Source organism: Podarcis muralis, chromosome 9 (genome assembly GCF_964188315.1).
Source record: "Podarcis muralis chromosome 9, rPodMur119.hap1.1, whole genome shotgun sequence".
NCBI classification, from domain to species: domain Eukaryota; kingdom Metazoa; phylum Chordata; class Lepidosauria; order Squamata; family Lacertidae; genus Podarcis; species Podarcis muralis.
In genome coordinates this window covers 80,765,652-80,788,184 of record NC_135663.1, presented here as the reverse complement: position 1 = coordinate 80,788,184, position 22,533 = coordinate 80,765,652, and the positions used below count along the sequence as shown (strand labels likewise).

Genomic DNA, 22,533 nt, shown 5'->3' with positions numbered 1-22,533 from the left:
TTTATACCCCGCCCATCTGGCTGGGTTTCCCCAGCCACTCTGGGTGGCTTCCAACAGAATATTAAAATACAATAATCTATTAAACATTAAAAGCTTCCCTAAACAGGGTTGCCTTCAGATGTCTTCTAAAAGTCTGGTAGTTGTTTTTCTCTTTGACATCTGTTGGGAGGGTGTTCCACAGGGCGGGTGCCACTACCGAGAAGGCCCTCTGCCTGGTTCCCTGTCACTTGGTTTCTCGCAGTGAGGGAACTGCCAGAAGGCCCTTGGCGCTGGACCTCATTAGTGGCCAAATGTGGTTTGCTCTAAGGGCAGATCAGACAAAATCCTGACAAAGGAGTCTGTCTATCCCGCTCTGCCTGCAGCTCTGCCTTTCGCACTTCTGTCAGGGCCATATGAAGAATTCCGTTAAGCTGGGCTGCAAACACCTTGAAGGCGAGAATTCTTTCTATTTCAAGGTTGGAGTGAAGAAACCAAAGATGCACTCCGTAAGATGAGAGCTCTTCCTAAGGGGATAGAAATGTTTACCTTTTTAGTGTCTCTACCCTCATCCCCCCAGTAACATATTGCACAGGTTCTTCTCAGGGATTATTAGCACGGAAGAATAATGCACCTGTTACTCAGTTGATGTGAGGGATCCTCTCATCTTTTAACCACCTCCACCCCAATTTATGAACGACACAGCTACTTCTCATCATGCCATTTATTTGGCAGCCAACATTCCTCTGGCAGTACAAGTGAAGAACTGAGGCACTGGTTTAGCTGCTACAACACCACCTTGCTGCTACAACACCTCCTTGCTTTTGTTAAAGATAGAAATTGAGATGCTTGTTGCATTGTAGTCTCAAAATGGAAGTTGGAAGTATTTATGTTCTAGGAACATTTAGATAACAGAAAAATGTGTAGAGCTACTTCTAGTAGCTTTTGTTTAACATCCACCTTGATGTAGATTTCTTAATAATTATAATAATAATAAATGGCATTTTAATTTACATGAAGGTATTGCATTACTATGATAATAGAAATGCATGGGGTATATCTAAGAGGGCATAAGAGCCCATATCAATATAGGTATCTATCTCTAATTAGTCCAGTTTACTAGAAATGCAAGAAAAATATGCCTTTGGTTTCAGAAAACTATTATTTGGTGAAATACTGAGTAGTTTGAAAATATTTAAATAAAATGAGAGGTAGAAAATTACCGTAATTCTGATTTCCAAGCCCCATGAACTGTTTGAGGAGACAAATATATACAGAGGTGTAAATTAAAGACATGCCAATAAATACATTATTGTTAAGTTAGGAGTTAAGTTGTTAAGTTGTTGTTGCTTTGCTTGATCTGCAAAAATGTAATTCTGGCTTCTTCCTTTCATGTTTCTGTTGCCCTGCCTAAATATCTGCACTAGTCTAGAAATAAGAGTAGTCCATCTGCACAGAATTGTAGCAACCCGCTGTATCTAGAGTTCTTGTCCTAATGCAAAGATACATAGCTAGCAATCTCTACCTTCAGGGCAAGCACCAAATTATTGTTATCATTATTATTTATTAAATTTGTATTCTGCCCTACACCTGTAAATCTCAGAGCCATTCACAACATAAAATTACAATATTAAAAACATAGAATACGTAATAAAAGCAAAAACAAAGACAACCCAATAATGCCCCATTCCACAACATATTGAAAAGGGAATCAAATGTGAAGAGGAACGTTTTTGTCTGGTGCCTGTTAATGAAGGCACTAGCTGAACCTCCCTGGGCAGATCATTCCAGGAACAGGGGGCCATCACAGAAAAGGCCCATTCTTGTCTTGCCACCCTCTGGACTTCTAATGGAAGAGGCACATGAAGAAGGGCCTCAGAAGTTGATCTCAGGGTTTGGGTAGGTTCAACTGGAGAGTAGTAGTCCTATGTCACCTAAGAAATTGTTTTCCAAGTGTGTGTGTGTGCAGTGGCGGAGTTTCATGCTCTGGCACCCGGGGGCGGAGAGCAGGCGGGGGTGGGGCTGTTGCGTGTCCTGGGGGCATGGCGTGCCACCTGCCGGGGGCGTGGTGCCCAGCGCAGGCAGGGGGCAGCCATGATGGCACCCCACTGGGATCGCGCTGCCGGGAGCGCTGTGCTCCTCCCGCACTCCTCGTCTTCTGCCAGTGTGTGTGTCTGTGTGTGAAAGAGAGAAGCGGGGGCAATGTATCAGTTTTGTCATACCTGTACCACCTTCACCTGACTGCTGACAGGAGAAGGCAATCCTAGCAGGGCCGACAGCAAGTGGTGCGCACTTTTGTACAGAACTTTATTTGAAGTTGTTGGCTCCCAGGGGCTTTTCTTGGGGGATGTGCAGGGTGTGTGTGTTTGTGCCACGGAGCAAGTCTGCCACAGAATGCCTTTCTGAAAACTACTTCCTTGACTATGTCAATCAGTGTGTCACAGCATTTTTATGACTAGGTTCCAAGTAAAGTGATATCATTTTGCAAACAAAGTGAGTAATCCTGCCATTTCTAGATAGAAAGATAATTTCCTACAACATGTAACAAAATGTTTTTAAGACAATCAGTTGCTGCTAGAGATTCAGTGACGTATACATTTTTTTCACATCAGTTCAGCCTATTTGTAAAACAAAACAGTGATCTAGTTTGTATGAGTAGTTACCATGGCTTCCCATCCAAACTGCATGTGGCTTGAAGGACAGGTAAGAGACCTCCCCCTCATATCTCGCTGATTGTATCTAGAATTCTAGAAATTGCTTTAAGAAATCTGATTCAACATAGTATTTGAGAATAAATCTTAGCCAGACAGGAAATATAATTTGTAACTATTTGCAAGATCATTAAAAACAGTGACTCTCTAGGATTTATAGTATTTTATCCCAATGGAGTCATATTTAAACCTTCACACCAGAGTCCCAGCCAGCCAGCCATAAATAAATAAATAAATCCCCCGAACCCCAGACATTTAATTTAAAATGTAAAATTCGCCTTGATGGACATGTTGGCCTCTGAAAAGAGATTATGTCCGGGATTTCCCAGACATGTGGCAACCCGTGTGTGTGTGTGTGTGTGTGTGTGTGTGTGTGTGAATGCTGTTTGGAAGAACATGGAAGTTTACAGAACCTGGCTCCATGGCACCACTAGTCTTTTTCAGAACTAGAAATGTTTATAAGTAAGTTCTGCTACCTAATAAAGAGCAGGGCAGTTTGTTACCTCAGAATACTCTAGGTTGGTCTAACTCAGGCATGGCCAAACTTGGCCCTCCAGATGTTTTGGGATTACAACTCCCATCATCCCTAGCTAACAGGACCAGTGGTCAGGGATGATGGGAACTGTAGTCCCAAAACATCTGGAGGGCCAAGTTTGACCATGTCTGGTCTAACTGAACACACAGACCGTACATTTAAAGCACCCCCCCCAAAAAAAGTCCTCGGAATTTTGGTTAACCACAGAGCTACAAATCCAACGCCCTTAGCAAATTACAATTTTCAGGATTATTTGGGGGGGGGGTGATAATAAAGTCAATATAGTCAGTGCTCGTGGCAACCAGAGACACGAGAACAATCCTCCCTTTTTATGTAAGCAAACTCTTAGAAATGATATTGTTTCTAGGAATTTATTTGCACAGTAAGAGTAGTTACATTTGTCATAAAAATTAAGCTTAGAAGCAGAATGCAAATATGAAATTACTTTGTGTTTTTCTTCTAGCTGAACAAAGTTGAAATCACCATCGACATGAGTTCCGGATCTAGTGCACAAAGAATTTTTTTAAATGTACGTTACTATTTTATCATAAGATATTTGCTGGAAATGGTATTCTCAAAAATTCTGCATTCCTAAAAAGTTTAAATTATATGCCAGTATGCATTTAAATGCTGCAGTTTATGGCCCATTGAGTTAAAATGCAAAAACTCCAATAGTTTGTAATGATTCTGGATTGTGCCCTAAGTAAATATATGTAAATAATTTTATTACCCAACTTCCCACAAACATACATATATGCATGCCTCAGAATTTGGATATGCTTTCCCTGAAAAATGTGACAAAGAGATAGTAAAGATAGCATCACTGTCACATAAGTAATTCACAGGCAACAGGTTGCCCTAAAGGTGATTATATGGATCTAATCAAAGTACTTTCGGGAATTGGTTTGAAGTATAGGTTCAGGTGCATAGATCTAATCAACCTGGATGCAACCTAGTTGATTTGAAATGTAGGTCATGGAACTGCCTCTAAGCGCTGCAAGGTTAGCCACTGGCATTTTAAAGTAGCTTGGAACTATCTGTTAAGAATACAGCATACGGTACATTTCAAGTGTTAAACAAAGTAAGCATGTATTAAATTTACGTTTGTAACCAGAGAGTTAGCTTCTTCTGTTTATGTTGCTATTTGGAAGCTGCTTTGAAGTTCAGTCAAATGTCACTGACAGTGCATTTTTGCTTTACGATCAAAGCCCTGTTACAGTGACATGTATGCAATGCTGTGAGAACAAAGGGGCGGTTCTCCTGACCCATACTTGGCCTCTGTGTACACCTTTGTCTGTGCCTCAACCTCACCCACGTTGCACTATGCAGTCATATAAATTGTCAGCTTTGAGCATCAAGTACATAATGCCAGACCTTGCTGCTGAATACACTGCATTTTCTTTAACTTAAATGCATCATTTTGTGCACGCAGTTTGGAATTTTAACACTCAGGTAAGCACTCAGGTCTGCTTTTTTTTTACTGATGCTTGTTTTCAGTTTTATTTCCTTATATACAAAGTTGATAGAACATACAGCTGTAGAAATGAGCCACAGAGAAGAACTGTTAATTAACCAGTGTAATTCAGGGAGCTGTCATTTAATGTTTCTGTTGCAGAATCAGGATACATAAAGAAATTGATTATTCTTTCAAGAATCATCATTGATTTTATTTATACCGTAAGTATAGATCTCTTTAACCTTTTTATGAAACAGTATGCCATTTAGAATGAACAAAATTTATTCAGACGTTTCCTCTTGACAAATATTGGATGATCCTGCCTTATCCAGGGCAAATGGAAAAAAGCATTTCAAGTGACATAGGTGAATGTGTAATATTCCAAGTGCAACCTCTTTCATCCACAAAAGGTCCATGCTCTACTGGTTGATTTAGTATCCGGATTTAGATTACCTGCAACAAAAGTAATATAGCACAATTTTACCTTTTTTGTAGATGTTATTGCGCAAGTATGAAATGTAAATTTGAAAATAACCATTGTTAGTAACTATGGAAATTAGTAAGTGCAATTTATTATATTTTCCCCAAATTAAACATGTTTAGTTTAGGACAGGGATGGCTATTTCAGCAAGAAATCTCTGAATCTCTCTCACTTTCTCTTGCAAGGCTGCAACTCGAAACAGAGTTGAGCTCCTTTAGATGGTTATTTCTTTTCAATTTTGTTTGCTCTGGATAAGGGGTTGTTTAATCCTTTCTTTCCTCCAACCTTGAGTAAAACAGGATCTTCTGTATATTTACTTGAAGCACAGTGGGTATCCATTTCAATTTTTGATCTCCTTTGGAGACTCTGCTGGTTAATAGCCCTGTGCACCCATAGTATGGGAATGGTGAATTCACAGCAACAAAAATATAACTCCTAAAGCATTGTCACTCATTCAGCTTTCTCCTGGGATATAGTAATCTGTACATTACATTATGCAATACAGTACTTTGTATTGCTCCTTTCCTTGTAAACACAGTGGGAATGCAGTTAGTTGTCAAGCACTAAAGTCAGATTACACAAAGTGCCATTTCCTATTGTTCACGCACTGCCTGGGTAATTGGTAAGAGGAAACTTGCCTGGTACATGTGAGACCTTGACACTGATTATTACTATTGGAAGTGTGTCTGTGAAGGTCTTCTAGGGGTAGGGGAAACTCCATGATCAGTTGACTGAGGGCCATTGTTTAGACTGATTTAACTAGCAGCTGACCTGAAGTATGTACTAAAAATAACTGGGAAATGATAGAAACACCACTAGAAATTGTATGTTGCAAGGGTCAAATTGCACTTCTTTGAAAAGTAGCAGAAGATGCGTTTGGGTGGAAGATACTCACTAATGTTTCTTGGAAAAGGAAGTAAGATTTTCTCCTCCACTGTTTGTCCTCATATCTATATCAAATCTGCTCATTAATAATCCTTGAACTAGGAAGGAATATTTTTTGTTCTCCTGGATAAGTGATGAGTATCCCCTGCATATTTCAATGGAAAAGGAAATAATTAAAAGGAATTGAATTAATCCAACCACACTGCTGGTATAGAATCATAGAATCATAGAATCATAGAGTTGGAATAGACCACAAGGGCCATCGAGTCCAGCCCCCTGCCAAGCAGGAAACACCATCAGAGCACTCCTGACATATACAAATATAATAAATAAATAATAAAGATTAAAAAAATAGTTTGTTCCCAAATGTATGTGAAATCAATAATGGCCAATGTAAATAAGTTATGTAAATGTATCTTTAGCAAGCAACGAACCTGGCAAACCAAACACCTTGGCTGCAATGCTTAATTGCTTAATCAGATTAATCAATTAAACATATTTAGTTGACTAAAAGACTTCACAATTAATCCTCCACTACATATTGTTTCTTATTTTTAACACGAATTACTCAGGAAGACTGTAGATGCAAGTACTGTCTTCAACACAAAAAGAATGCTCTTCTAAGATGATGCTTGCTGCACCAAACAATGGTCAGCTAGGTATAACTTACACTCTGGCATTGATAGTCCTGTGCCTGCTCTTGTTAAATGGGCTGCATCTGGGGGTCCTCCTGGTGCTCGTTTAGCTGAGTGGATGCTGGGTTTTGCCACAAATCCCCGGCCAGCATACATGTGTGGAAATATGCTTTTGGCTTTGGGGATGTTGTTTTTACTAATATGAAATTTAGACAAATTTAATCTATAAGTTAATAGTCTGAGACTTACATGATTAACGAATTAACATTTTTATTACTGGGTTGCATCCCTATTCAGAACTCATATGAAACTATTCTAATGAGCCCCACATTGGATGAAATGGGGTTGGATTAGAATGATCCATGTGGCCCTTTTAACTATGATTCTATGGTAACTAATTTTGCCTTAGTGGGATTCCCCCCTCCCCGTTTCTTCACCTTGATTGGAGGTCAGCTCAACAGGCCATTTAAGTTTACACTTTAATAATGTTGATCGTATGCACTGGTGTAGTGGACTGAAGAGCTGGCATCATAATTCATAAATAAAGCTACCACTGATGACAGATATTTCGACAAAACGTTTTCCTTACCAACCTCACTCTTGATTTATACTAAGAGGTAGAACTATATCTGTGTTGAGTTCTTGGAGAGGAAGGGGTTTGGGAACATCACCTGCAAGCCACACAGGAGCAGTACCCATCTATTCATTTAACAGACCAGGGGCTAGCACAGGCTTCCTCAACCTCAGCCCTCCAGATGTTTTTGGCCTACAACTCCCATGATCCCTAGCTAGCAGGACCAGTGGTCAGGGATGATGGGAATTGTAGTCTCCAAACATCTGGAGGGCCGAGTTTGAGGAAGCCTGGTCTAGCAGATGAGCTGAAGACTGATGAAGAAAAGCTCCGTTCTCTTTGGTAACTGCTCCATAAATTACTTTCTTCTCCTCTCCTCTCATTCTGGTTGCCACGAGATTGCTAGATCAAAGGTCGAATTGAAAGGCAGACTGGACTCAGTCTTAGACACACAGCAATCCATAGGTTAAGGATGGCACTTTCAGATGTAATGCTAAACCATACTTCAGTATAATACCCTCATTCTGTTTATATCACAATGCATATTCACAATAATAAACAGCAGTTAATAGGCTATAGATCAGTCATAACCCATTTAAACTCATTGGGATGTAGTACAATGGACATAACCTCCAAACTGGATTTAATTAAAGTTACAGTAATATTTAAAGATTTTATAGTGCTGTTTGACTATGCTAGACAGACTGGTGCTGCAATTTGCAGGGGCGTGGAGGTGGAGTTAACAAAAAAATAAAGGAGAATTGCCCAAATAAATTACCGTATTTTTCCGTGTATAAGATACCCCCATACTTTTGGGGATCCCAAATGTAGAAAATGGGCATATGCAATATCTGTTTATAAGATGCCCCCAGATTTTTAACCTTATTTTAAAGTAAAAAAATCTAGCCTTATACACGGAAAAGTACAGTAACTGCAGGAACAAAGGAAGCAGTTAACAAAAAATCAGGACCACTGAGCTATTGAATGCAGCAGTGTTTGCTGTTAGGTTTAAAATTAATTGTGTTTACATAAAGGGTAACAGATATCTGCTGACTGCCAACTGAGTATTTATTTAGTTTTGATGAAAATAATCCTAGCTGTTTCATCAGACAGAAAACATTTGGAATAAAACAAGGTGTTTTTGTCTTCAGGGCATTCGAAGAATAGGCGGTGATCAAGAACTACGAGCGGTCAGAATAATATGCGAACAGGTAACTTCCTTAAGGTTTTTGGCTGTACCTATATTCACAACTCTGTTATATTTCTGGCTGCTCAATGGTTTGTTTTTGTGACTCATCAAACCACTTCACATACTGGTTTCATATACTTGTGCTCACCTGTTCTCTCTCCTGCCCTTGTGGAAAGGGTTTATTTTATTACCTTTTAACCTGGTTTGGATTGTTTGATTGCAACCAGTATCTTGTAATCCTCCTTACATTTAGCCCTGTCATATGGATTCGTGTTATCCCCATATTTCAGATGGGTGGATGAAGTTTAGAAAGTAAGAACGCCACTTAGTCATGGCAAGAGGTGAGATACAGTTATACAAAAGAATAGAGAAGGTTGGAGAAAATAAGGTCATTCTGTACTTCCTCTGGCAAATTAACTTGTTTCTTGGGCAAAACATTCATAGGTAATGTGTGTTGACAAGATTGTGGATTTTGCAGACTATTTTCAGACATTTGCTATTTTGAACCGAATTGCCTGATGTATTAAAATATGTGCATGCAGTGGTGTGTCCCTCATTTGCAGGTGCATACAAATTTTAGGCTTCTGTTTACATTGCCAGATTAGTGGGCACAAATATTCAGCTGATGTTGATGTGCATATTGAACAGCATAACATATTAGTGTGGAAATGTGGAATTATCTATGCATAAAAGAATTAGCATGATTAAAGAAGCTCCATATTTGCTTTGCTTGTGGGCAGCATATTGTTCCTATGCACAGTGATAGAGATCACAGTGGAGATGATCATACCTATATATTAATTAACTTTTCTAAGCAAGAAAGCTTATGGAGAAATGAAATACTACCTGCTCTCACAGAAATGTTCCACCATTTAAATACTATTTTCCTATTTTAGTATCTAATTTTTATTTGATTTAGTATATGCCCACCCTCAATATGTTCTTGAATGCAATATGTTCTTTAATGTTCAAGAATGTTTTGTTAACGGTTTCCCTGAAGTTTACTAGATCATGAGTTGTTTGCATCACTTTCCACTCTCTATTAGACTGCACAAGAACACAGCCATAACACCATAAAAACAATGGCTCATCTAGTTCCTGCAAGCAGGAGCTGAGCACAAGACCCCCTCCTGTGGTTTCCTGCAACTGGCATCCAGAAGCATTGCTGCCTCTGCAGAGCCATCCTGGCTGGTAGTCACTGGCAATCGGTACAATTAGTTGGTGGGGCTCCCCTTATAGTGCAAGCACATAACAGCCCTTCTCTTTACTATCAACTTATGGTTTTGCCATAAAATCAGTGTACTGCAGAAACAGGATGGCTACTAAGAGAGGTGTTTTCCCCCACTAGTTTCAGTGTATAGCTTGGGGGAAATGAACTAGGTGGTTCATTGCAATTACCTTCCCATCACCTCTTTCTGGACCTGAGCAAGGGCAGCCCAACGTATAGCATCTTGAGTTTCCTGTCCTCCAATGGAGTGAGATTATAGCTTGGCACACATATGATTAGCATGCAGAAAGTCCCAGCATTTCCCATTTAAAAGGAGCTCAGGGATGGGAAAGAGACAGAGTGCCACGATCATTCAGAGCAGATACTGCTTGATGCCTCTGGTCTGGCAGTGTAAGGTGGCTTCCCATATACTAAAATGCCCTTTTAAAATGTTGTGGTTCTTTTTTTTTAGGGGTGTTATTGGGTTGTTGTTTTTATTTTTATTTTATATTTTGATTTTGTTCTGTGAACCACCCTGAGACCTCCAGGTATAGGGCGGTATATAAATTCAATCAATAAATAATAAATATGGCCATTCCAAGGATGCTGGGAAGGGAGGAGGCCGCAGGAACTGAGTTCTAGCACTTTTGATACAAGCTTTCTTTTACCATGAAAATCAATACAATAATTCATCAAAAATATGAATTCCTTAATAGGCTATTCTCTGCTTCTCCTGACTAGATTCCCCCCACCCCCACCCCAGATTTCCAGACTAGTTTATTTTTTTAGTTCCTTAACTTGTTTCTCCCATCTCCAGAAAGCATGCACACCCACCCACACCGCTACATGTACTAGTAAGAAGGAATCCAGTAGGCAAGTTGTACTGAACCACAGATCATAAACATTTCAAATTGCAAAGTGTCCTGAACCTTTGAGATAGGATGCAAATAATGAATGCTCCTCCACCCACACAACTGACCGATGTCTTGAATACAATTTCATCCTGTTTGTTTATGGTACAATGTACAAACAACTACTATATAAGAAATTCATTTGTTGTTCTCCGTGTAATTAATATTCAAATCATTTCTACATGATAACTTGATTGCAATATTTTGGAGTCATATAGGCAAATACCTGTCTAATTATTCTGAATTTGAATATTTTTGGCATTCTTTATCCTTAGGCCCTGTGATTTCTACTTCCCCTTTTGCTTCTGTGCAGCCTTTTAGATCCCATGCCTTCCCGCAGCACACAGTCTTTAATATACCTAGTCAGAATCTCTCTCTCACCCAGGAAGGGGGGCCTTTACTTCCATGGCCACACTGCATTCAGCAAGTGACTAACTCCCAAAGTTCCCCTGGCTTCAAGCCCCTTCAGTGCACTCCTGTCACAAAGCCTGTATGAAAATCTCCCCCAGCCAAGTTGGCATTCCACTTCCTTCACTGTAGCTGCATGGAGTTCAGCATTCACAGCACAAGTTACAAAATTCAGAAGAGCCTACAAATGAGTACAGAGACTGATGATATTTACTGTAGCTTTTTATATGAGCTTTTAGAGTGTTTTGTAAACCATGAAGTTACTTGTAGTGATTACAGCCCTCTAAATACAGTAACACAACATTTGTATTCTAGTCACATTGTAGACATGCCATAATACAGACTGTAGACCTGCCTCGAAATCAGACTTCTCTAACAAACTTCACAGAATCTGAATAAAAATAGAGAAACTCAGGTTAGATGGGTTTATTTTGTCAACAAAGAACAGTACCGGATGAACAAGCAAATCTGGTTATGGTTCTGTAAAAACAACATCCCTGAGCTCCTCTCTGCCCTCCCGGCTTCCTACCTGGGCTGTGCTAGTCAGGAAGCAGCATTTCTGTTCCTGGCTGGGCTGCGGGATATTTCTCCACTTTGACAGATCAGGCCTTTAGAGACTCACATTTATATATGGGAAATATCAGCTTAAGCTAAATCTCTTTTTTAGTGTTTGAGAATGGAAAAATTGGTACAACTTTCCGACCATTTAAAAAGTGGTCTTACTGTGGCACCATGTTTCCATATTTGCTGTCCCATTTTCAGGTGCTGCTAGAAATAACAGTGACTATGACACCTAGAGTGCAAGGTAGCACATCGTTCTCAAGGGTGTTATGCCACAAGCGGATTCTTTCTTAATGGAGATGCTTGGTCTTAACATGTAGCAATATTTTTAAAAATCTTTTTAAAAATAGCTCTTGCTAAAATATTCTTTCTGATAAATATTGATATAATGGATAGCAGGAGGAGCTGCTAACTTGTCCCACCCATTGCATTCACCTAGAGAGGGGGGTATAATTTATTTATTTCAACAATTATTTGGTGGGGGGAGGCCTTAAAGGCAAATAAGATCTTTTCTTTGTGGAATGATATTCCCTGCAAGCTGATCTCTTGAGGGAACTCTAAGGCCACGAAGAGATGCTGGGCTCCTCTTCCCTGCTCTCGCTGTCCCCTCCCACCAGCCACTTTCTTTCAGGTGATTATAGTGGATCTGGACAGGAGTGTTAGCAAAAGCAGCTGCTGATCTTTGCCTCTTCCAGTACGCTGACATTAGTTTGCTTGTCTTCCCAAGTCATATGTAATTTTTCTCGGAGACACCATTGATGGAATCACCAGACCAAAGATCACCAGTGTCAAAGCAATGATTCTTCAACATCAACTTCATTGGACTGGTCATGTTGTTCAGATATCTGATTACCGTCTTCCAAAGCAACTACTCTATTCCAAACTTAAAATGGAAATTGTAATGCTGGTGGTCAACAAAAGAGGTTTAAAGACTCTCTCAAGGCAAATCTAAAAAGTATAGCTTAAACACTGACAATTCAGTAACACTGGCCTGCAAGTGCCCCAGTTGGAGAACAGCCTTTACCAAAGGTGTCAGGGACTCTGAAGACGCTCAAACTCAGGATGAAAGGGGGAAACGTGCTAAGAGGAAGGTTCATTTGGCAAACCCTCACCGTGATCAACTCCCACCTGGAAACCTATGTCCCCACTGTGGAAGGACATGTGGATCCATAACTGGCCTCCACAGTCACTTACAGACTCATTGTTAAAACCGTGTTTATGGAAGACAATCTTACTCAGCTGCATATGATCGCCAAAGAAGAAGAGTAAAAGCAGCAGCTCTTTATTTCCTTTGTTCTCCTGGAAGATCTTTAGCATTACTTCTCTTCCACTTTAAACTCCGATACTAGGTGAAACTCAGCAAAATAATATCACAGTTTTCAGGTTACCAGCTGGCCAGTGCCAGATTACCAGATAAGCAGAGTAGGCAGCAGCCTATGGGCCTTTTAGGGGCCCCATGACAATGGATCAAAATAATACTAATTTGATCTTGAAAGAAAATTACAGTCAAGCTTTCTTAGTTCCATGTTATCCCACTAGAGCCTGCATAAAGAGGGGCGGGGCAAGATTTCAATTGCCTAGGGATCTCCACAGGGTTTATGGCAGTGCAGATGGCTAGTTTTTGATCTGTTGGACCCGTTTATTTCTGAATAGGGTTGTTGTAGTGGTTACTAAAGTTCACTCTCAGTGCTAGCTTAAAGGCAACTTTTAATCTAGGTATTTTAATATATTGTGCTGTACCTTACAGCCTCCTTACAGCATTGTTCATGCAACTCAAAATGCAGGAAATGAAGAAAGGTGTTGTCTGCCTGCCTCTCTTGATGATTTGGCAAAGCTTCAGGAAAATTCAGAAATGTTGTAAGAGATCCTTATCAGGGAAAGATGTCAGAGGCAGAACTAAATTGGCGGACGGATGGAGTTTTAGCATTTTCTACGTTGTTCTTTGAATTCACTTTTAACCAGGATATTCTGCCATCTGTCCCCTTCCTGTCCTTGAGTTTTCAGCAAGAAAGATATTTTTATTTAAAGATTGTGTACCCTTAGGGTGTTTTTGTGGAAGCTTTCCTAGTGGCTGCACATGAACTATGGAATACCTTGCGCTATGAAGTGCGTTAGCACACTCACTTGGAGTTCTTAGTTGAAGATAGTGTGTGGCATACCTTTCTTGTAAGTGGCATATTTCCTCCATCTGTTTTGTTTGTTGCTGTTCCTCCATCTATGGCTCAGGAGCAGCAGGTGGAGGCAGGGACCACCGGGCAAGTCAAGTAGTTGGGAGAGCTCTGGGTTGGTGGGTTTGCATACACCTGTATGTCAGAGCTAACATCATATCCTTTTGAAGACAGTGGTGCCACCACCACTGTGAGGATGCCTTTCCCTCTGACAAGCCACTTCTGGTTTCCTCTATCCTTGCTTAGTTGTTTTATATTGTTGTTTTTATGAAATAGCAATTTTAAATGTAGCAAATATTTGTGTGCTTTTGCACACAATGTTTATGTTCTTTTCCACCAGAAGGGTGGGATATAAATGTTTATGTGTGTATCAGCAGCTCTGAAGTAGCTATTGGAGAAACAGTGCAGCGTAATCATTACACTATTTGATTAGGACTGGGAGAACTAGATTTTCAATCCTTACTCACTGGAGAAGTTCTATTTGTGAATTTGGCCAGTTACTTTACTGGCTGAGAACAAGCCTAGCCTTCCCCTAGGCTAATGTGCTCCTCGCCTCCTCTGGTGCAACTTTGAGGAGGAAATCAGAAGCTTTGCCTCTTGTTTTTGTCTGAACTCAGAAAAACTGTGGTTAATCTTATCTGTGCTTAGTGGAAACAAGTAGACTTTTCAATCTGAAGGTGTAAGGAAGATTTCAAGATTTGTCTTTTAATACTTGGGGAATGCTTTTTAGCCCTGTGGAACCTTCAATGTGGGGTTTCGCAGGGCTCAATCCTATCCCCCATGTTGTTTAGCATCTACATGAAACTGCTGGGTGGGGTTATCTGGAGGTTTGGAGTATGTTGTCAGCAGTATGCTGATGACACTCAGCTCTATTTCTCCTTTGCATCTGCAGGTGAGGCAGTGGAAGTGCTGGAAGTCTTGCCTCAGTAATGGACTGGATGAGAGCCAACAGACTGAAGCTCAGTCCAGATAAGACTGAGGCACTGTTAGTGGCTGGTTCCTCAGACCAGATGGGTGGGAGGTCATCTGCTCTTGATGGGGTTACGCTTCCTCTGAAGGAGCAGGTTCGTCACCTGGGGGTCCTCCTGGATCCTTTGCTGTCGCTCGAGGCTCAGGTGGCCTCAGTGGCCCGGAGTGCCTTCCATCACCTTCAGCTGGTGGCCCAGCTATGCCCCTATCTGGACAGGGATAGCCTAACTACTGTTGTCAATGCTCTGATAACATCAAGGTTAGATTACTGCATATGTAGGGCTGCCTCTGAAGAAGGTTCGGAAACTTCAGCTGGTGCAGAATTCCATGGTCAGGTTGCTCACTGGAGCAAGATGGTTTGAACATATTGCACCGATCCTGCCCTGATTGCACTGGCTACCAATTAGTTTCTGGGCCCAATTCAAAGTAGTGGTTTTGACCTATAAAGCCTTAAACAGCTCAGGCCGCAATACCTCAGGAACCACCTCTTTCCATATGTACCTACCCAGACCCTGAGATCATCTTCTGAGGCTCTTCTTCGTGTACCTCCTCCTTGAGAGGCCAGGAGGGTGGCAACACAAGAACGGACCTTCCCTGCAGTGGCTCCCCATCTATGGAATGCTCTCCCCAGGGAAATTCACCTGGAGCCTTCATTATACACATTTGGGTGCCAGGCAAAAACATTCCTTTTTAACCAGGCCTTTGGTTGATCTGATTTATATCCTATGCCCTTTTAAAATGTGTTTTTTTGGGGGGGGGCAGTATTGGGTTGTTGTTTTTTATTTTTATTAGGTATTTTGTGGTTTTATATCTTGATTTTTATTCTGTGAACCTCCCTGAGATCTCCGAAAATACTACTACTACTACTAATAATAATAATAATAATGCAAGCAGAGCCTATCAAGTAAAATCTGAAGGCTGTCATCTAGTGCTGAGTTTTATGCAATTAAAATCCCACTGAACTCAGTTGCAAAAGGATACCCCTACTCTAATGCACTAGCAGAGACCTCGGATCTGTGCAGATGTTGGACTGAAACCGGTCCTGACTCCTGCATTACCAGTTTTCCACAAAGTACTGAAGAGCCAGCCCTGCATCAGGGTTCCTGTTCTTGGTCCTTTGGCAGAAGGAGAGGATTCAATAAGTCTCTGCTTTCCTTTGCTGAAGCACAGGAAAGTGTACAGACCGTAAAGCAAACAAACGACAACACTGCCTTTCCCACTCCTCTTTTGTAGGGTTTTGTGCTTGGATCTTGTGTCCACCTGTTCATGCAAAACAATCCCAAAAGCTGTGTTTGCATAAGAGGAGATGGCGATGATGCCTATGCATTTGCAGGCTGTGAGAGTAAGGCTAATCCTTCTTTTATTTGTCATGATTAAAAGTAATAATAATAGAAACACTTTTTCATACAATATGAAGGCAAACAAGGTGTTAAAACACTTCAGTAAGTTATTCTATTTCCCCACATCATCACATTTGTTTCATGCAAGAAGAGCAGGCTAAAATTAACCTACCTTATATTTCTTTTTGTTTTAGATCATGAAGAACTTTGTGGCAGCAGTTATGGATCTTTTTGTCTGAATGGTGGGATTTGTTACACGATACCTGCCATTTCCAGTCCCTTTTGCAGGTAAATGTTTATATTTTCATTGCTACATAAGAGTCATCTCCTGGGCTAAATTAGCAATGGAGGAAACACATTATTTCATCAGCTTATATAGAGCATGTTTCTTATGTCTTGATGATATAATCGTTTGTGTGCCACCCTTCAGGGAATATCCCACTCAAGGTAAATCACATTGGAAACATTTAAACTGCATTGTTTTTAGGTAATATACAAAGGGGCTTCTCCAGACTTTTGTAGGGCTTGAGACAGATAAAAGGTAAAGGTACCCCTGCCCGTACGGGCCAGTCTTGACAGACTCTAGGGTTGTGCGCCCATCTCACTTAAGAGGCCAGGGGCCAGCGCTGTCCAGAGACACTTCCGGATCACGTGGCCAGCGTGACAAAGCTGCATCTGGTGAGCCAGCGCAGCACACGGAACACCGTTTACCTTCCCGCTGGTAAGCGGTCCCTATTTATCTACTTGCACCCGGGGGTGCTTTCGAACTGCTAGGTTGGCAGGCTCTAGGACCGAGCAACGGGAGCGCACCCCGCCGCGGGGATTCGAACCGCGACCTTTCGATCGGCAAGCCCTAGGCACTGAGGCTTTTACCCACAGCGCCACCCGCGTCCCTTTGAGACAGATAGTGCTCTCCTAATACGCACGCTAACCACCTAGTCACACACAAGGCTGCCAAGGCTGCCTGAGGGTTTACGCCTCTTTCCTCTGGTGCTAGTAACTTTGCCACCTCATTGCCTTTGCAGTTGCCATCGCTGCCAGGCTTATTTTGTCTTTAGCCCCAATCTGGTGTGTCAAGGAGCAGGAGTGGTAGTTTATTAGCACACTTCCATTTAGTAACACATCTGTTATATTCTTCTTTACACAGTTGTAATGCCAGTACCTGATGCTAAGTGGTACATATAAACCAAGACTGTAATCATAATTGTCCTCTATAAAAATGGTTATTGGCACACAGTAACTGCCTGTGGTAAGCATATATGGGATGAGACAGAGCACTTTATACTGACAAAGCACAGCACAGGGAACGGAATTGTTATTTCCTCAGTTCACAGGACAAGACAAGAAGCGAAGGGTTCAACAGAACGAGTAAACATTAACCGCCTACTTAAAGAGTGGCACAGCAATGGCACAGCTTGGCTAGAGAAGTTGTCAAATGCCCTTCCTTTGATTTTTCTATTTCTTTTAAAGTTGGACAGACAACTGTCAGGTATTATGTCATCTGGTTTTAGTATAACCATCAATTTTGCTTTGTTTATTTAGTTCATTAGTTACTAGTCTTTATATTGCATTTTATTGCACTAGTCAAATCAGCTAACAACAATCACATATACCAATATGTGGGTTTCATGCACAAAGATGTGTTTCATGCATCTCTGTGTTCAGAAACCAGTATCTGAACAAAGAGGCCACTTGCTGGCTGGATAACCTACACCTCCTGTTGTGTGGACTATGATGTTACCTGCTCCCTTTCTGCTATAGAGTATAAAACACACCTTGCTTATCCATTCCCCTTCCTCCACCCTTCAGGAAATGGGCTGCATTTCATTGTGTTAGCAATCACTGGGACTGGGAATCAGGATATTGAGCTGCTAGGATCTTCCTCATCTACCTGGCTTTAGTGTTAAATGAAGTAGCCACATGCTGAATTTTCACTTGTACCACTTCAGCAAGCATAACTTTGGGCAAAGTCAGGACTAGCGACTCATTTTTTCCCATTGCACCAGAAGAGGCTAGTGAATATGGAAGTTGTTACAACTTCTTTTCAACTTATTTAGTAGCAATTCTATCCTGCCAAGTATGTAACTAATGGATGGGATCGCTCTGTGAATTAGAGTATTCTGTTCCAGCATGTTCTTATTCAAAGCATGGCATGCTCCTTATCAGTCAGGCAAGAACGCTAATTATAAATAAGAAAGGTTTTGTTTACACTGTGCTATCACTTGGTAATCAGTAGCGCTAGGAATAGTAGTAATGGAAGAATATGTATTCCACAGCTCAGTGGTATTACAGAAGGACCAAATGCTTGCTTAGACCAGGAGCAAGTTCCTTGCTCAATATCTAAAGGGAATTGCTGATGATACGAATGAAGCCAAACTGAGATATCTATTAAATGATGATGACCCCCTAAGATCACTCACGGTTGCCAGATTCTTGATCAGCGTCCTATCCCTAAAGAAGAGAAACGGACTCCTGTGCGGCTCGGAAAATCCCTTTAAACCATGATCTATGTTTTAGGATGTAACTAGGTGATATCACCACTGATGTCTTCTATTAATTTATGAGCAGAGGGTGATGTTTATGTTACAAATTTATTGTAATGTATGATGTTGGTCTTTTGTTTTTGTTCTGCTTTGGTTCTTGTCTGTTTTTTGTAAGTTTTGACGGTTTTAAATTTGGAGGTTCAAATACATTATGTTGGTATGGGAAACTGTCGTGTGACGGGCCAATGGCCGTAATAAAGATCAATCCAATCCAATCCAATCCAATCCAATGCTTGCTTAGACAAATACTGGCATGTAAAGGATCTATCCCTAGATCTCACCCCAACTTCTCCAAGTTGCTAATCCTCTGCCTTGATTCCTTCTCAAATGATTGGCAAAATTGTAGCTCTGTGCAGAAAAGACTGGGTGCCAAGGTAGTTGGTTTCCATAGCCAGTAGTAGAGTCAATCACTAGAAGACTTGAAGAAGAGAGTTGGCTTGGGACCCCGAAGTCCATAAAAATCTTGTTAATATTTATCTGATTGAAATGACATTTGAATCATCTTGGTTGGTTTCTATGTGCTATAAAATGTAAGGTAAGAATTCATAGTGATCTTTCTGCCTAAGGAAGATCTTGTGAGAGTACATCTTCCTCACTGGCCCACCCACCCCTAAAGACTTTTTCCAGACATTTAAAGTTCTCATGGTAAAGAAAGGAAACTGCATTGCCATTTAAAACTGTCATAGTCATACTTGGATGCCCTCCCACCACTACTCTTTGAGCTGTACACCAATGGACCTATAACTTTAATGTATATCTCTTGTGATCACGTGTGGACTGGCAATTGGGGGTGTGTGTGTAATTTAAATGCAAAGGAAATGTGCAAGTAGAATTTTTAGCTTTCTACTCCCTCATTTCCCTCATCTGTGTTTGTCCCCAGAAAGCCCACTTCTGGTATCAGAGTTCAGTTGGGGAGGAAATGGTAGGAGAATTTGGTGGTGGGAGGGTCCAGCCTCCCCACAACCAACTGCTTTGCACTTTGATTTGGCACCTGATCCCACACTGCTCCACGTTTCATGTGATTGGGCCAGATCTGCATCTAATCTGTAGTTTAGCCTGGTTGCCATATTTGGGGTATTGCAGAGGATAGAAAACCTCCACTTTTCCATCATATTGCTGATTTAGTCCCGTATTGTGTTTTGAGCACAAGGAAAATGTGATATCCCTGCAACAAAAGTGCTTGCTTGGGGAAGACTTCTAGCTCCTCTGCGGCAGTTGACTGTTTATCAAGGCAGAAAGTTCTCTGGAAAAGTCCTAAAGCGTGAATGATGAGGGATCACTGCAGTGCAGGCCCAAATGTGGTCTGAGGCTTCTTGGCAATAAAAAAATGCTGTATTGAGAAAAGTGGAATGCTAAACCAGGACACATGATGCAAGAGAACCTTGTGTAACTCTGTGGACTGTGGACTGTGTACACAGCAGAATTACACCTTTCTTTTGAATAGATAAACATGCCCTTTAATGAGTACATGAAGGAAATGATTCCTGTTTGCTTTTGGATTTTTCACAGTTACTGCTCTTTTTGGCAGAAATGGGGATTTGGGTGAAGCAGGAGAGGTCTCATAGCTGACACATGGCCTTTCAAAAGCTATTAGGCTACTACTACCCATTCAGATACAAAATCCCACACCGATGGTAACAAATTTTTTGGAAATAAGGCTGAGTGAATTTAACAGGACCCACATTGAATCCCGTGGCTCCATTTAAAATGTTAGGTCCCCCAAAATCAGTAGCAGTCAATGGGAGAAACTTTTATATACCAATAGGAACACTTTTAATTTGGCCTGATAACAAATTGGCAGTCAGTGCAGACCTCTGAGCAAGGGTCCATCACATAGCCTGAGCTATACCCAGATTGAAATGGGTCTAGATAATCTGTGTCTTCCAAGAATGTCCACAGCTGTTGAACCACATTGTCCCGTCAATTTTGAAAGGATTTAGTGCTTGCCATCTTTAGCATGTTTACTCTGAAGACTACTTATTGCACATGTGACTGTTGCATTAGGTGCAACTAACTTTTTCTAGATTGAGGCAAATATGTTTTGTGATTGGACTGTAAAGTACTTAGCTGTGATCTTCACTTCAGCATCTCTCCTAATAGCGAACTCTGGTGCAGAGTGGAAACAGTAGCCAAAACAAGGCCACTAGAGGGGAAATCAGCATGCTTGAGGGATTTGCAGAAATACGAAAGTTTTTTTTTTTAAAAAAAACCTGGTGGGCAAAACAGACCAATGAGGACTAAGACTGCTAACTATGTAATGATTACAGTAAATTGGAAAAATAAAACAGAATGTGATGGGCATGACTGGAGGGCAGGATGAGATGGCCTGTTTGGAAAGGTCACTGTGGACATCTAGGACCCAAGGATATGTGGGGGACACAGGGGGGCACACAACAGGTGCCTAGAGAAGGGCAAAGGGAGGAGGCAATGGGCATTTTTCTGGTAACAATATAATGTTTCTGGTAACATACCATAATATAGTATGGCAGACCCAACTAGGTGCAGTACAGGAAATAGCACATGGTGTTTGGGAGAGAAGAATGTGGTGTGTTTGTGTGTAAAGCAACACTAATATCTACCAAATCCTGCAAAGAGAAAGTGCAATTCTGTTACCAGTATAAACATGCAGGTCAAGTTACACATTTATAATTTGCATTGCTTTGTTTTGACTGCAGAATTATGAGGCACTAAAACTTTGCATAAGTAATAAGGATCTTGGCTTCTTGGCTTGAGCAGACTTTAGTGGGAACATGGTATTTTTTGCCTGCAACAGATATTTATATACAAGGCACGTTAATAAAGAAACCCCCTTGATTTTCCTGATTAGACTAGAGTTCTAAAAATAACACTATATGTTCTGATTAATATTGCTAATCAGAAAGAAAGCAGTGGGGGGTAGTATATGAGTGCAACGCCTACTAAACCGGCAATGCAACTGGAAGAAAGAAAAGGAAAACTACTTTATGCTGCAGACCAGGACAGATTTCACATGTGCCACTCAAAGCACTTTTGAACATAGGAACATAGGAAGCTGCCCTACACTGTCAGACCACTGGTCCATCCTGCTCAGTAGTCTACAATGATTGGTATTGGCTCTTCAGGTTTCAGGTAAGGGACATTCCCAGACTTACCTGGAGATGCCATTGATTAACCATGGGACCTTCTGCAGATGCTCTTCCACTGAGCACCCCTTCCCCAACTTCTCTCCTACTGTTAATGTGCGCATGTGAAATATCAAAAATACAGAAGAGCAGTGATACATCAGCAGGCAACTACACCAGGTTTCCTCCCACTGCTGAATGAGCAGCGCAAACATCAACAGCAGAGTTGGCAAACACTAGAATGCAAGCAGGAAATGAGGCAAGTCTGTAAGTAGCCCGCTCAGAAAATAAAGCAGCTACTCTGGTCAACCCTGTGTCTCAATAGAGGCCATCCATGTAAGAAATAACCCAAGTGTTAAGTAAATTCCAGTCGTATTTCAGTTCAGTTCATTGTATATAAATCAAGAAAGGGTTTCTACTTTTAATGGTAATATTAGCCTAAAGCCAAAATCCTGTGCAGTCAAAACTCAATGGGTTCAATGGCAGGTGGAATTGCCAAAGTTATTTCCCCCGGAACCTTGTTCCCCTTTCTGCCCTGTCTTTTTTGGTTTTTTTGCCACGTGTTGAATGCTGAATGCATAAAAGTTAAATGCATTTAAGTTGCGGGCTAACGGTAAGAGTAATTTGAGGAAACACATCTATGATCATTCTACCCCTCCAGTGGCATGTACTGTAAGCTTCCTTTAGTCCCATCAGGGGAAAAGGTGGGGTACAAATAAATATATTACTAGTAGTACTAATTATTCATGACATAGTTATGTTTAGTAGCAGGGAGATGTACCACTAACTTTACCTGCATTTTGGTCTGGCACAAATACAAGGGCACAAGTTGCTATTGGAAGGACAGTGGCAGTAGGATATTAATAAAGTGCTTCAGGGACACAGG

The 22,533-nt window shown here is 41.0% G+C and overlaps 1 protein-coding gene and 1 long non-coding RNA gene across 10 annotated transcripts in view; one reads left to right on the top strand and one right to left on the bottom strand.

Annotated features, from left to right (window-relative positions):
• Positions 1–22,533, top strand: part of NRG4 (neuregulin 4) — a 76,261-nt gene that overhangs the window by 48,580 nt on the left and 5,148 nt on the right. For 2 of the 8 annotated variants that reach the window (XM_077934562.1, XM_028743061.2), the window contains 4 exons: positions 3,686–3,751; positions 4,838–4,899; positions 8,402–8,461; positions 16,198–16,291. In XM_077934562.1, coding sequence (XP_077790688.1) covers positions 8,452–8,461; positions 16,198–16,291 — 104 coding nt within the window. In that variant the 5' untranslated portion in view covers positions 3,686–3,751; positions 4,838–4,899; positions 8,402–8,451. Of the gene's footprint in view, positions 1–2,043; positions 2,680–3,685; positions 3,752–4,531; positions 4,675–4,837; positions 4,900–8,401; positions 8,462–16,197; positions 16,292–22,533 lie in introns of those variants that run through there. The other 6 variants (XM_028743065.2, XM_028743067.2, XM_028743068.2 and 3 more) reach the window with 6 other exon arrangements.
• LOC144328914 (uncharacterized) lies at positions 4,804–21,970 on the bottom strand. Of its 2 annotated transcripts, none has more exons than XR_013394304.1 (3): positions 21,678–21,970; positions 16,176–16,336; positions 4,804–5,131 (listed from the first exon to the last, which is right to left on the bottom strand). It is a non-coding gene; the product is annotated as an uncharacterized LOC144328914 (long non-coding RNA). The 2 variants fall into 2 exon arrangements; XR_013394305.1 differs by lacking the exon at positions 21,678–21,970 and adding an exon at positions 18,828–19,378.